The sequence below is a fragment of the Neodiprion virginianus genome, chromosome 7 (assembly GCF_021901495.1).
Source record: "Neodiprion virginianus isolate iyNeoVirg1 chromosome 7, iyNeoVirg1.1, whole genome shotgun sequence".
Classification (NCBI taxonomy): Eukaryota; Metazoa; Arthropoda; class Insecta; order Hymenoptera; family Diprionidae; genus Neodiprion; species Neodiprion virginianus.
In genome coordinates this window covers 6,399,775-6,413,956 of record NC_060883.1, presented here as the reverse complement: position 1 = coordinate 6,413,956, position 14,182 = coordinate 6,399,775, and the positions used below count along the sequence as shown (strand labels likewise).

Below are 14,182 nucleotides of genomic sequence, written 5' to 3'. Positions count from 1 at the left end.
GGTTGCCAAATTCAGTTACTTTACGCCAAATTGGCTACTTCAGAGTTTGGTTTTCGCGGCAGATTTTTTGGATTCGTGACATGGCGATATTTTGGGTATTTCCAAAAATCGGTCGTAACATTGTGTGATTTATCACATACTAATGTTCAGTACGATTATTATATTACATGTGTCAAAGAAAAATGAAAACTATAAAATACAAGCGATTTATAAGTAAAAGATATTAAATGCTACGTGATAATTCTTCGAATTTTATTTTTTTTCCAAAGTCTCCTGAATTCCTTCGTACATTCGTAGAGACTGCCGGGATTCATTTTATGATCAGTTCTACATTCAATGTTACAAAGTAAATATGTACTTACATGAAACCGGACTTTTCGAATCATCCCTTGTATCTCGCGTTTTGGATAATACTTCATATATTTTCATATTTAACAATAGTTCGATTTGAGACGCGCGGTAACAAATATTTTTTGTTTTTACATTGCATAGGGATTATTTGTTAAATGGGAGGTTGGCTACATTTATCTACCTCTTCGCCTCCTTTCGGCGACTTGCGGTATCTATTTATCTGGCAACCTTGTCAGCAGTGTTTGGGAATTCGCGTTGCGTACGAAATTAAGTGTGTATATATATGGGGAATTCCACGCCAATTCGACCTGGGTTGACCTGGGTTGGAACTCCTCATATACGGATACCGATCTTTGTTGAAAAAAAAAAAAAATTCCCACCCATCCGTATCGAATTACAAAAAGTAACGTGTGTACGTATGATTTTCAGTGAAGGAGACGGTGGCGGTATGGTGGCCGTTGCTGGGCAAGTTGTTCAAGAGCATCCCGTTACAGTACCTGGCGTAGGCCTGTATCACCGCACACCTACGAACGGTGTGCGTGCCTCCTGAGTGTGTTGCATGTGTGTGAGTGTCTGTCCGTCTGAACGCGGGTCGCGTTCGCCTGCAGTCCTGAAAAACTTGGAACAATGTTTAATTAATTGTTTGATTAAATAAAGATAAAAACAAAATCAAAGTAAGAATGAAAACGAGGAACAAGCAGAAAACAACAACAACAACAACAACAACAACAACAGAAAGAACAACAACAACAACAACAGAAAAAATCCGGAGCACGGGAAATTAAATCTCACGCATGCGTTGCAAAAAAAAAAAAAAACAAAAAAAAAAAAAACACACACAATAATAACAATAATATTTAAATGAATAAACAAATAAATTGACGTGTTCCGCGGTGTAATATTACAATTCGTGTATACATTATGCATACATATATATAAGTATGTACGTGTATGTATATGTACGGTATATATGTGTATATGCATGTGTAGTAGAGACATTGGTGAGTGCGGACAGACCCTCCTACTTAACACTCCCCCTCCCCATGCTCTCCCTCCCTCTCCCACCTCCTCTCCTACTTTCCCGTCAAAATCCGAAATCCAAAAGGAAAGAAAGGAAAAAAAAAAAAAAAAACGTTCCGAAATTTCCAAAATCCCTCTTTCCCCACCGCCTCCAGGGACCTACGCGGCGATCGCAGCCCCCACCACCGACTCCAGTGTTCAACTGCATCTCCGCATTTACGGTGCTCGGGGACTCCCCCTGGAAAAGGGAGCTCCCTCCCACCGACGGCGGGGATTAAATTATATACCAGATAATACTATATGATAATTATTATTATTAATTAATTGATGAAACGATTGATTGATTGATTGTTTGATTGATTGATTGATTGATTGGTTGATTGATTGATTGATTAATTGACTATATAAGTGAGTATGTTTACGGGGATTGGGGACGAGAAGAGAATTACGTTTAAGGAAAAGGTTTAACGAAACAAGGGGAAAAAAAACACGAAAAAAAAAAAAAAATGAAGCTAACAAATGAACAAAGTAAAGTAAACGAGAGGGTGAAAAAAAAAAACAAAAAACAAAAAAAAAAAAAAAAACAAGAAAACGAACGCGCGAAGAAAATTAAGATAAGGGAAGAAAAAACCACACGCGAAGGATAAAGATGAAAATAAAAAAAAAAAATTTGAATAAATTGAAGAAAAAAAAAAAAAAACGACAACAACAACAACAACAACAACAACCAAATGAGCGCAAGAACACGAGGATATTATTATTATTATTATAGCTTCTGCGGCGGTGAAATTTTTTAAAAAAAAAATCGTTTTTACGAGATATTATATATACGTATATACACGTTAGGGTGTATCGTAATATTAAAAAACTCTTGGTTACCCTCAAAAATCAAAGATATCATTGAATTAAAGGTCTCCGTGCAATGATTCGATTTTTTGACAATATATATGGGTGGGTGTGGGACGTTTAAAAACGCCATATTTAGCGTTAAATTCACTGATTTTATCACTGATAATATCAATATTTAATGATGATTAATTGAAAAATAGTGAAAATATTGATTTTCAGAGATTTTTTTTTTTCGAATATACGAACCATTTATTAATGCTCGGTGAGTGTGGGTTTGAAATAGTACATATCTGGGCACCTTGTATAAAAAATGGTGAATTTTTTGATTGATCTGTTTCCGCTTATCAGTGATAAAGTGAATTTAACGCTAAAAATGACGTTTTTAAACGTCCCTCGCGCCCCCTATATATTGTCAAAAAATCGAATCATTGCACGGAGACCTTTATTCCAATGATATCTTTGATTTTTGAGGGTAGCCAAGAGTTTTTAAATTTTTCGATACACCCTAATACACACACACATACATATATATATATATATATATGTATGGATATATGTATACTTTATATATATTTATATGTATATATAAAGGCGTGCTGCAATGTGAAACGTTTCTACTAATTAAGGTGAAAAAAAGCTCTCTCGCGCGGCGTAGACGTGTTACGCTTTTCGCTGAGGTCTCTCATCACTTGCTCTCGTTTCTTTTTCTTTTCCTATCTGTTTTTCCGTTTCTTTTCTTCTTCTTCTTCTTCATTATATTCTTCTTCTCTACTGTTGTACAATTTCCTTTATATATAATATATGTATATATATATTCTTTTTCTCACATTAGCATATCCAGCCTTTGCATATTATATTCGCAAATTTTGTTTTTTTTTTTTGTTGCCATTCGTTCCGAATGCGGAACGGAGGAAGGAAAAGCGTCGCATGTCTTCGGAAAATTTTTTCTCACCAGCTGCGACATGTACGTACATGCAATAGTAGTCGATACACAATTCTGTCCTGATTCTCGATATATTGTCATAGGAAAGCAGATAAGAAAAAACGAAAAACAACTTCCTCTTCGCGTTCGTAATTGCTCTATTTCAATTTCGAATATCCATACATGTGTAGCTATATGTCCGACGAAAATGTTCAACAGCCATATCGTGTTGTTTATTAGAAAACAATAATTAACGATACGTTTAAATGAATGGAAAAAAAAGGAGGGGAAAAAAAAAATATGTATACATAAAACCGAAAACACTACCAACAAATCAATCCCGACGCAAAGTCAAGCAGTTGAAAATGAGAAATGAGACAGACAAGAAGTTTCACCATTTTTTCACCAATAATTAATCTATACGAAAGTTGAAGATATTTTTCAACGATTTCAATAAAAATTTTCTCAACAAATTCAATATATATGTATACATATATGTATATGTATACATATGTATAATGTATATATATATGTGTGTATATATATTGTATATATATAGATGCTCAAATCTGAAATAGTTGCGTGCACAATATCGATCATCCCTGAGCCAAGTCCATGTTCTAGCTACCTATCTACTCTAACTATATTCTATTAACTATACTATTCTATATACTGTCTATGTCACTGTCTGTATATATATGTGTATATATACGTATATATATGCGCGTGTGTTTGAGAGTGGCAGAGTGCGATTACGCATACACATATATTATGTATATGTATATACACGGTGTGCTTTTATCCTTCCAGCACGGCTGGTGAACTGCCTAATACCTAACAACTAAACCTTGTACAGATTATTCCGTCAATTCGATCTACAGTGGAATTATTCACACAGGCCCGAATGCTATTTTACTTGTAACGTGGATCAAAAAAATTTCGTTGCAGTATGAAATTTCCTTTTTTTTTTATGCTATTCTTGTTTCGTTTTTTCGGTCGCTGAATTTCACGATCTTGAACGATCGTCGACGATTATTATGACGATTCAGGGTACTGGGCAGTGTAAGTAAGACAAAAATCGTTCAGTCTTCAACACTTTGTAGATCAGAAGAAAGTTGAGAAGCAAAAAAAAACTACCTATTGTTTTAGCAACTATTTTAAGGGTATTAATTTTTTCACTGAATTAACTGATGAATTTTTCAATTGATTCCTGTTTCTAAAAGTACGAATAAATTTCAACACGATGGAAATTCTTTGTTCTAAACGGATGCGACAAAGTGTTGTTGAGATTTTTAATTTTTATTCAATAAACAATCCGTTTATTCGACATTTTGTTCTTGATAGTGAAACAAGATTTTAATCGGTAAGGAAATCAATGTATTCAGACTCTATGCAAAATGTGCGTCGAATTTATTTTGAAAAGAATTTAGTTTCCTGTCTTTCATATCTTTGATTTTTAGCTTGAGATCTAGAAGAATGAGTTTGGAAAAAGAGCTGCAAAGTTTCTCATACATAATTTATCGCTAATACGTTTCATTCGGATTAATCGATAAAATTGGTAATAATTTTTTTTTTTTTCCCAAACTTCCAAACAGTAAATTGAATAGAAATGGAAAGTGAAATTTGATAGTAACTGAAAATTTTATACGCCTAGCCTAGTATTTCATACTTTGCTAAATTAACATTCCATTGCCTAGTGCCCTCAACCTTATAAAAAATGAGAAAAAAATGATTAAAAAAAAAAAAAAAATCAAATCAAATCCCTAGTTCTCAAAGTTTCCAACTTGCCAATCGTAAATTTTCGCTCTATCGACTCTCATTGAATTCTCTTGAAATTTATTCTCTTTGGTAAAATATTTTTTTTTTCTTTCCATACCTGATACGGTGATAAATCGTATTTCGAGGACGTAAATCATTCTAAGCGATTGAATCACGTATACTTTAGGTCACGCTTTATGTACGTTGAAAATCGATCGATTCAATAGTATAAATATTCGGTTTAATGGGACGTGGAGAAAAAAAAAAATATATATATAAAAATGCCTGTCCTAAAATTGACTACGGTAATCCGCATCAAATCCAAATCTTTGTTAAACATAAACGCGAGTTTTGTCACGGCGAGAAAACTGATTAAACAAGCAGTCGATGTTCCGACCATGATATTCGGTGCGTATAGTTATTAATTAATTATTTATCGGCTGTGACTGCAATAATAATTAAAGAAAAAAAAAAGAAAGAAAGAAAGCATTTAGGTATTAGGTCTAAAGAATTTTTTATTATACCGGGACAATCTCTTGAAACTTGAAAATCAACCGCGCATGCGCGAGTTTTATCGGCTCTTCGTTGCAGGCTCGCCATGCCGAGTTTTCAGCAGTCAAACTGTTTCTGTAGGCGATATAGTTGATACGAATTTTCGAGGTTAGAATCTCAAATAATCGAGGTAGTGACTCGGAAAAGTTGATTCTTCAGAGAACGGTGGGAAATTTATTGCTTGTGCTCTTTGAAAATTCAAACGCACAAATTTTTCGTACGTTGGCCCGCCTGCATCGCAGGCAAGAATATCGCCCAATGAGATTGAATTATTTGGCGCATGCGCGGTCGATTTTTAAGTTTGAAGAGATTGTCCCGGTATACGATACGTAAGTGACATTATTTGATTTTATTCTAATCTACTATCGTTATTACGAATGTTTTTTTTTTTTTTTTTTTCTACGTATAATACATAGAGCGAAATGATACGTTGAAGTAAGAAATGAAGTTTAAATTGACTTGAATTTCATTAGCAAAAATATCACCTCGTGCAAACGTATTGAATTGTTATTCTTACATTTATATGTATATGTGGGAGTAGGTACGAAATATTTACGTGAAAACAGGTCGTCGGACGAATCTGATCGATATTTACAGAGGAAAAAATACTCTACACACGAACAAACACACACAGACAAACACGCTGCAGTTTGATTAACAGAAATTTAGATCCTGCAACTAGTTAGTTACTCAAAGATATACCTTCGCGTTATTTCCCTTTGGTAATATATCCTCAACCTTTAACTGTATTATAATATCTATATACCCACACAGCCTCGAGCTATGATAATTGTATAACAAGTCTGGCAAAAAGTGTCCCGAAATATACAAACTCCTAGGTGTACGGTAGGAAAAAAATCCTAGGTGTAACTTGCATCGTAGCCTTAGATAGGCTAGACTAATAGGAATTTTCAATAACAATAAAATTACAATTCAATTAAATCGAATTACATTGAATGATTATTATTTACATATTATATAAGTGCGTTATTACTCTTATTCTTGTTATCGTTATTATTATTCTTGTTATTATTATCATTATTATCATCATCATTGTTTCTATTATTTTCACTTTGTTTCAAAAGTTCGCGCTAAGCGATTTTTGATATCGAGGATGGAAAGAGAACAAAAAAAAACCATACTCACGTATACTGGATTAAAATTTATTGAAAAAAAATCGTCTCGTCTCCGAAACTATAACTAACAAGAAATTGGGCTTCAGAAGTTAATAAGCGAATGAGAAGAGAATAAAACTACGATAAAAAAAAAAAAGTTGGACAATATTTATTTCTTTTTCCAATGAATAATTAAATATATAATAATAGTCAAATGAGCCGAGTCAGAAATACAGTATATAATATAAAAATCGCACGTCTATACCGCTGTATAAATTCAATCGTGACGTTATAAAATACAATCATGGGACAACGCCTCGTGTACCAGTTGGATACTTTTTTTTTTTTTATAAAAAATAGTACATTGCGAACACGGTTTACAGTCAGATGTTACTCTAGTCAAAAAAGAAAGCCTAAAAATAAGACTTTTCTTCGTTCTCGTTTGTTTTTTTTTTTTTTTGTTTTTTCAACTCTTCGGCTTTACCGTTTCAAATTATTCGACAAAGACTTAAAAATTAGATAGATACTATTCGGAATAACAATGATAGTAGTAATAATAATAATACTTACTATATTGTAATAATTATGATAAAATTTGTAATAATAACAATAATAATAATAATAATAATAACGAATAGTAATGACAATGATTAAATACGTATATACATATATTACACGTATGTATATGTATGTATGTATGTATGTATGTATGTATGTATGTATGTATATATACATCAAGTATAATCCGTCGTGCAAACAAAATATATCGTTCAATCGACTCCTAGCGGCACTGTTGTTCCATGATGAAAGCACAGAATAGTAAAATTATGAGAAACTTCTTTATGCACTCACTGCAGTACGCTAATCGAAGCCTGACATTTTTATATATATACATATAATATAATTATATATGTATATATATATATATATATATATATATATATATATATAATTAATTACCTCGAGATATAATTTGATTATTTAAGCCTAGAAGTGAGTTCAATAATTCCATGGACATCCATTTTTGATCGGTAAAGAGCGAAACAGAATAATAATAATAATAATATTAACAATATTAGTAATAATAACAACAATAATAATAATAACGATAATAATGATAACGTTGATACGATTAAACGATAATAACGATAAGTGCGTAAAGAGTAAAGTGAAAACTTATAAAAGCAAATGAGGTAAATGAAAAAAAAAAAAATATACAGAATTTAACAATACAATTCACATTATTGGTATTAGAAGAAAAAAGCAAAATAAAAGTAAAAATCATTAATCGCTGACAATGAGGTTTACGTTACACGCTTTCGATACAATACATTACTCGAATCTCTCGCCTCGCTGACGTAGTGAGAAAGCTTAAAATACGACGCATCAACTACCAATTTCGTAGCTAATTCAAAAGGGAAGAAAAATAATAATAAATAAATAAAACATATTCTATAGATAACAAATCTACTATTACTATTAACACCGATGTAGAAGTATAACGAAGGGAGAAGACGAAGATGAAAAAAAAAAAAAAAGGAAAAGAATAGAAAAGAAAGTACGGTGAAGTACGAATAACCAAATCTGCTATAGACAGTGTGTATAGGTACTAGAGTACAGGAAAATAGACGATTAGCGAATTTTGCCGTATGAAAGTTTCCATAATTGTGTTGTATTTAGAAGAGATCGAAGAAAACGAAGAGGGAATAACTAACAATAAAACGAAACTATTCAACAATGAGATTATTGTAGGATCGCGAGGGAATCGTCTGTGCGGTGTAATTCGAGTGAAAGTTAAAGTACCGCCCCCAGAATTATATGATATATGCGTATAATATTGTTACGTGTAGATAACTCGTACGTAGAAAAAGATTTCTCAATTTTTCATCCGAGATTATATTGCCCTGTCGAGTGCATAATAGATACACACGCGTATAAATGCTTTAGGTACCCCGATGCCTGTCTAAAGCAAACAATACGAGCAAGACTTGTCGATTAAAATTCTGGTGCATGTGACATTCAACCGCTTCGAAGCTCGTCCATTAATTTATTTAGTCTCGGAATAAACCTCGAAGTTATAACTGGATTACTGATTTTCACATGACCGTCGTTTTCGATATTTCGATAGTGCAAATCACTCGCTTTTTTTCGTTTTTTTTTTTCTTGAATCATTATGAAATACTCGGGCGGACTGGAAAACTCGGGAAACAATAGCAAAAAAAGTTTGGAAAATCTCCAGCGATTGTTATACGGTTAAGAATGATTGGACTCTGGTAGGTTTTTTTTTTAAACCGAATTTCATCTCTTTGGGCTCATTTCGTTAACCTTCGGTATAATTTTCCCAAATAACATTATTGAAATGTTTTTTTTTTTTTTTAACTGGTTTTGCCTGTCGTATCTCAATTTCTGATTCAGAAAGGTCACAAGCGGAGTTTCATCCCTGAAGAGTTGGCCTGTTTCTTTTTTCAATACATGTACATATATGTTAAATTTAATATAATTGAAAAGTATTTTTCGCAAATACTTGATGAAAAAAATTTGGCTTGAAATAAATCGCTACAATATTAGATCAGCAGTTTTATAATCGAGGATAATATTGCTTTTTCAAGATATTGTCCAGACTTATTTGAACTTGGCGCCAAATCAAAATGGCCACTATTACGTTACACGCTTGGATTTTTATTTTTACTCTGAACTGATTTTCGAAGCTCGTCGTACATCAAATTTTATTTCACGTCCGATAAAACGGCAGCAAGAGTTTCTGGAGCATAATTTCACGTTCAAATAAATTCTCACAACCGGGAATTTAATCCGCGAAAAAATCACTCGCACGTGTATACATGTATCGGAACAAGAAACGGTTACGCGGTTGACTATAAACGATCCAATTTTCGTCCTCGATTTATTTGCAAAACCGAAGGTCACGCAGTACTTCTACCGTTACCGACCGAGCAAACTGACCCTTTTTCTTTCCACATGAAATAAACGAACTAACGGAAAGGTTTCAAATTCCGATGGTTGTTTATTCAATAAGGGAAGAAAAAGGGCGAGTTTGCTCGGTCGGTAAGGGTAGGAGTACTACATAACCTTCAACGCGGAAGAAATCGAACGGTTTATCCAGCCTAATACGTAATTTTAAATTATTTTTTCTCAACGCTAAACCGTTTCGCTAGCAATAAGTTTATTTCTGCATTACGCGTAATAAACTTGACGCGAGTTATAAAGTTACGGTTATGAATCCGGCGGAATTCAGTTTTATTGTCAGTCGAAACGCTGTGGGCTCGTTTTACAGACATCTTACAATGTATAGCTGCATTATTGCATCGTGAAATGCAAAAGTTGAAACAATGGAAAAGTTGATCGTCACGAATGCGTCGAAGCGGCAGCTACGAACTGAATTCACATTATCAAACGCCACCCTATTGTTATTATCATCAATAAATTATATGCACACGCATTGTGCATGTAACAATGAGATCGACAGACTTTGGTTACGTTATAGGCTTGTGTGGGCACTCAAAACACTGTCGGAATCGGCACACAAACTCCACCATTGGACTTCCATATCATGCTCACTCCACGTCACACGTATAAAGGCAACATATTGTAGCTCACCAGCTCCGCTATCACATCCTTATCACATATCACACACGTTTCTGTAATTCCACAGTTTACGGTCGTAATGTATAGACATAGCTTGGTGGGTCTTTAATTCTTAACGCAGAATGTTCGAAGTTACTCCCTTCTTTCTTCCATCTGTCTTCTTCTTTCGCCTCAAAACTGTTCTATTCGTTCTGAACAGAGTGGATTAGAGTTTACGTGAAATTCGATTCTTCGCTTCGCTGAGAAAAAAATTTACCGGTAAATAATTAATTGAAAATTAACTGGGTTTCAAAGATAAAAGAAAAAAAACAACAAATAAATAAATAAATAACATCTTGTGAAAAGTGATACGTTTTTTTTTTTCTTTTCGTTAAAATGAAATTTATTTCAAACTGGGCCGTTGATTTGAAGAAACCAAATGCAAGTTAAAATTGTGAATATTTTTTCTCAGTCTTGGAACCGATTATTGAAGATCGTCAAAAACGTGTATAGAAATTTGGATTATTATTACATACGTGTCGTCGAACTAAATTTTTACCATGGCTCGTATAATATATTGTGCGATGCGTAAAATGATAAGCTTTTAAAAATTATTCTCATCCTCTCTATATTGTGAAAAAAAACTTTAACCAGCTGCGCTAACGATCTCACATTCTTTGTTTCTTGCCAAAATTTTTTTTCAACGTAATTACGTTAAATACTATGAAATTAATACGGTATATGTAAAACATTGATACACGATACATACATATATACATATTATTATTTCCTGCATTCTCAGTTCGGAAGTACAATTCCCGTATTTTGGGTATGAGGTTAAAATACGAATAAAAAAAAGGGAAGAAAACACACACACACAAAATCCGTGGCTGTTGTTTTTTTTTTTTTTTCGTTATCACGCGAGTCATGAAAAATACGAGTATGTTAAAACGGATGTATGATAAGAATGAAAAAATCGATTTTTAAATTTCATTTCGTTATCCAAGGTAAGGGAGAGAGAGAATGAGAAAGTGATATCTGTAGCTTCAGTTTTAATTACGGTTTGTAAATTCCAATGGCACGCGTATAATAATAATCAGACACAGGCACAGACGAAGAGTGATACGCGTATATGACATACACGCGCACGCGATAACAGAATTTCAACACGATAAGTATTGTTGTTGTGTTTTCCTTTCTTTTTTTTTTTTTTTTTTTTTTTTTTTTCTCTTCCACGTTTCATTATTTCGAATCGACGATTTTTTTTTTTTTTCTACTTTTTGGAAAGAGAGCGATTGTAAACAAGGGAGAGATAGACGTCGATAGAAGATCGAGCATGCATTCCGCAATATAAATATTATATAGTTTTGCTACGAGGCAAACTGCTATTGTAATACAAAGATATCTGTTTACTAACCTTACTAATAATGATAACAACAACAACAACAACAATACTGATAATACTAATAATAATAATAATAATACTAATAATAACGATAACAATAATAATAATAATAATAATATTGATAATAATAGAAACGTTAAGGACTTGTATAAAGTAGGGTAATTGGGCTGGCGATAGAGATTGCGAGAAAACTAGTGCAAATGCCGTTTTAGGCATCCCCCTGTTTCTCTACATATATGCAAGCTTACGTTACATGCATTGCATTACACGGTAGCTAAAATGCTTGAACGAGAAGCTTCGATGAGCAGGCTTAAAACCGTTTCGTCGTTAGATACTAGCGGAGAAACCTTATCTACCAACTATCAAGATTCGTCTCATTCGTTTATTGTTGAGAAATTTTCTGATATATATATATCTTCGTACGATTTGTACTGTTTTTTTTTTTCTTACCTCTTTTTCACCTCCCCCTCTCTCCTTGCTCTCTTTTTCAATCCGTTCAACCGCAGCGTATGTATCGTATACCTACGGTGGAAGTGCAGTCCTGCCATCATAAGTTCACTTTGTGTTAATTTCACGATATTAACAACAAACAAAAAAAAAAAACAAAAAAACATTTCATTGCACATGACTCATGCACCGCGACACGTTGATTCAAATATAATATATTACATATATGTATATGTTTTTTTTTTGTTTTTTTTTTATTTCGTTTTTTTCCAAGTTTGCATTCCACCGATTCTGAATTTATGAAAACTTGCAACCGAGTAAAAAATATATCGTACCCGCATACGTGTGTATGCATACGTGACAAAAATTTGACGAAGGTTGCGCAAGTTTGTGAAAGTTAAACGGTGCGTACAATTATTATTGCTGTTGTTGTTATTGTTATTGTTATTATTGTTATTATTATTAAAACATACACACATATATATATATATATATATGGCGGTGAAAATTGCGACAAAGATGTTTGTAATGTATGGGGGATGCCTTGCCGCATAGAACGAGACACGAGGGGTGGTGTATATTAATTAAAACGCGTGCGACCGCTCGTGGATCGAGCTGACCGCTTTCAAGTGATATATTTAGATATTACAATCGACATTAACATATTGAATTATTGTAATATTAATTAAAATTAATATTCGTTGTTACTGAGGTTTTCAATAATTTGAACCATATTGAACGTATAAATAATATTGAATAAATATAATAATAATAATAATAATAATAATAATAATAATAGTAATAATAGTAATATACATATTATAAATATATAATGATAATTATTCTAACGATCACGACGACGATGACGATGATGATAATGATAATGATGATGACGATGATGACGATGATGATGATAAATAACGACGACGATGATGGTGACGATGATTATTAAACGTAAAAATATCGCTCAGACTTGAAAATCATTCATATTTGCGGGGGTAAACAATTAATGTGTTACTATGTATATGAATGACTATATGTGTATATATATATATATATATATATATATATATATATATATGCATATGTACTATATGTATACATATATGATATACTTAAGCTACTTAGTAGGCTTAAATAAATTTGTATGAGGGCTGTACGTGGCGTGGCAGCTATAACCTGCGCCTAACGCCAGCCAGACGGAATCCGTTTCATTGATAATGATAAGTAAAAGGAGAAAAAAAAAAGAAGCAAAAAGGGAAAAAAAAAATAATTAATTATTATCGATAAACTTATTTATATAGTGTTGAGCACTGTTTTAAGTGCTTTTCATTTTTTGGGCTGTGTGAAGCTTCAAATAAATCAAATTAAAATAATAATAATTAAACGAAGGGAGGAAAGAAGTAAAGAGAGGAAGAAAGAAAAAAAAAGAAAGAAAAAACGACAAAAAAAAAACAAAAAACACAAAACGAAAAGAAAAAAAATAAAACCAAAAACTAATTATCATAATATTTGGCTTTTTGCGTATGAAAATATATATATATATATATATATATATATATATATGTGTGTGTATATGTATATATATGTATCATTCTCGAGGCATAAAGAAAAAAGGAGGAAAAACAAAAAAAAAAAAAAAAAAAATTTAAATAAAAAAAAAAAAAAAACATCTCTCCGAGGTACGTCGTATTAAAGTTAATAAATAATAGCCGAAGTTACAAATATATGTAGTTATGAGAGAGGGAAAGAGAAGTGAAGACAAAGGTATAATGACAATGATCGCGTAACGAAAGATTTAACAGTGGTTTGATGGAAAAATACGTTAAAAAGCAATGTAAATAAACAACAACAACAGCAAAAAACGGAAGAAAGCAACAACAAAAGCAAAAACAAAAAAATTAAATAAATTTAAAAAAAAAACAAAAAAAATAAAAAATAAAAAAATAGTCATAACGTTCGTATGTAACTTGTTCAATATGTTATTGATTCAGCGTCTTCGTTTTTCATCGATTCTAGAAACCTTCAATATATATATAATATACATATACCTATTATAAATTATATATTATATTATTATTCTTATAACGGTACTAGCTCAGGTAAACATCCTGCCGACTTGCCCTGAGTTTTGCTAACAACTATATATAGTCACCTAAGCCATCTTTCATTTATACGTAA

The 14,182-nt window shown here is 32.3% G+C and overlaps 1 protein-coding gene across 10 annotated transcripts in view; it reads left to right on the top strand.

Annotated features, from left to right (window-relative positions):
• LOC124309076 (potassium voltage-gated channel protein Shaker) overlaps positions 1 to 3,146 on the top strand; it is a 259,541-nt gene extending 256,395 nt beyond the window's left edge. For 8 of the 10 annotated variants that reach the window (XM_046772329.1, XM_046772328.1, XM_046772330.1 and 5 more), the window contains one exon: positions 781 to 1,079. Coding sequence is in view for 2 of the 10 variants with exons in the window: in XM_046772326.1 (XP_046628282.1) it covers positions 781 to 783 (3 nt within the window). In the remaining 8 variants the exon portion in view is untranslated. Of the gene's footprint in view, positions 1 to 780; positions 1,080 to 3,135 lie in introns of those variants that run through there. The other 2 variants (XM_046772327.1, XM_046772324.1) reach the window with 1 other exon arrangement.
• The last annotated feature ends 11,036 nt before the right edge of the window (positions 3,147 to 14,182 follow it).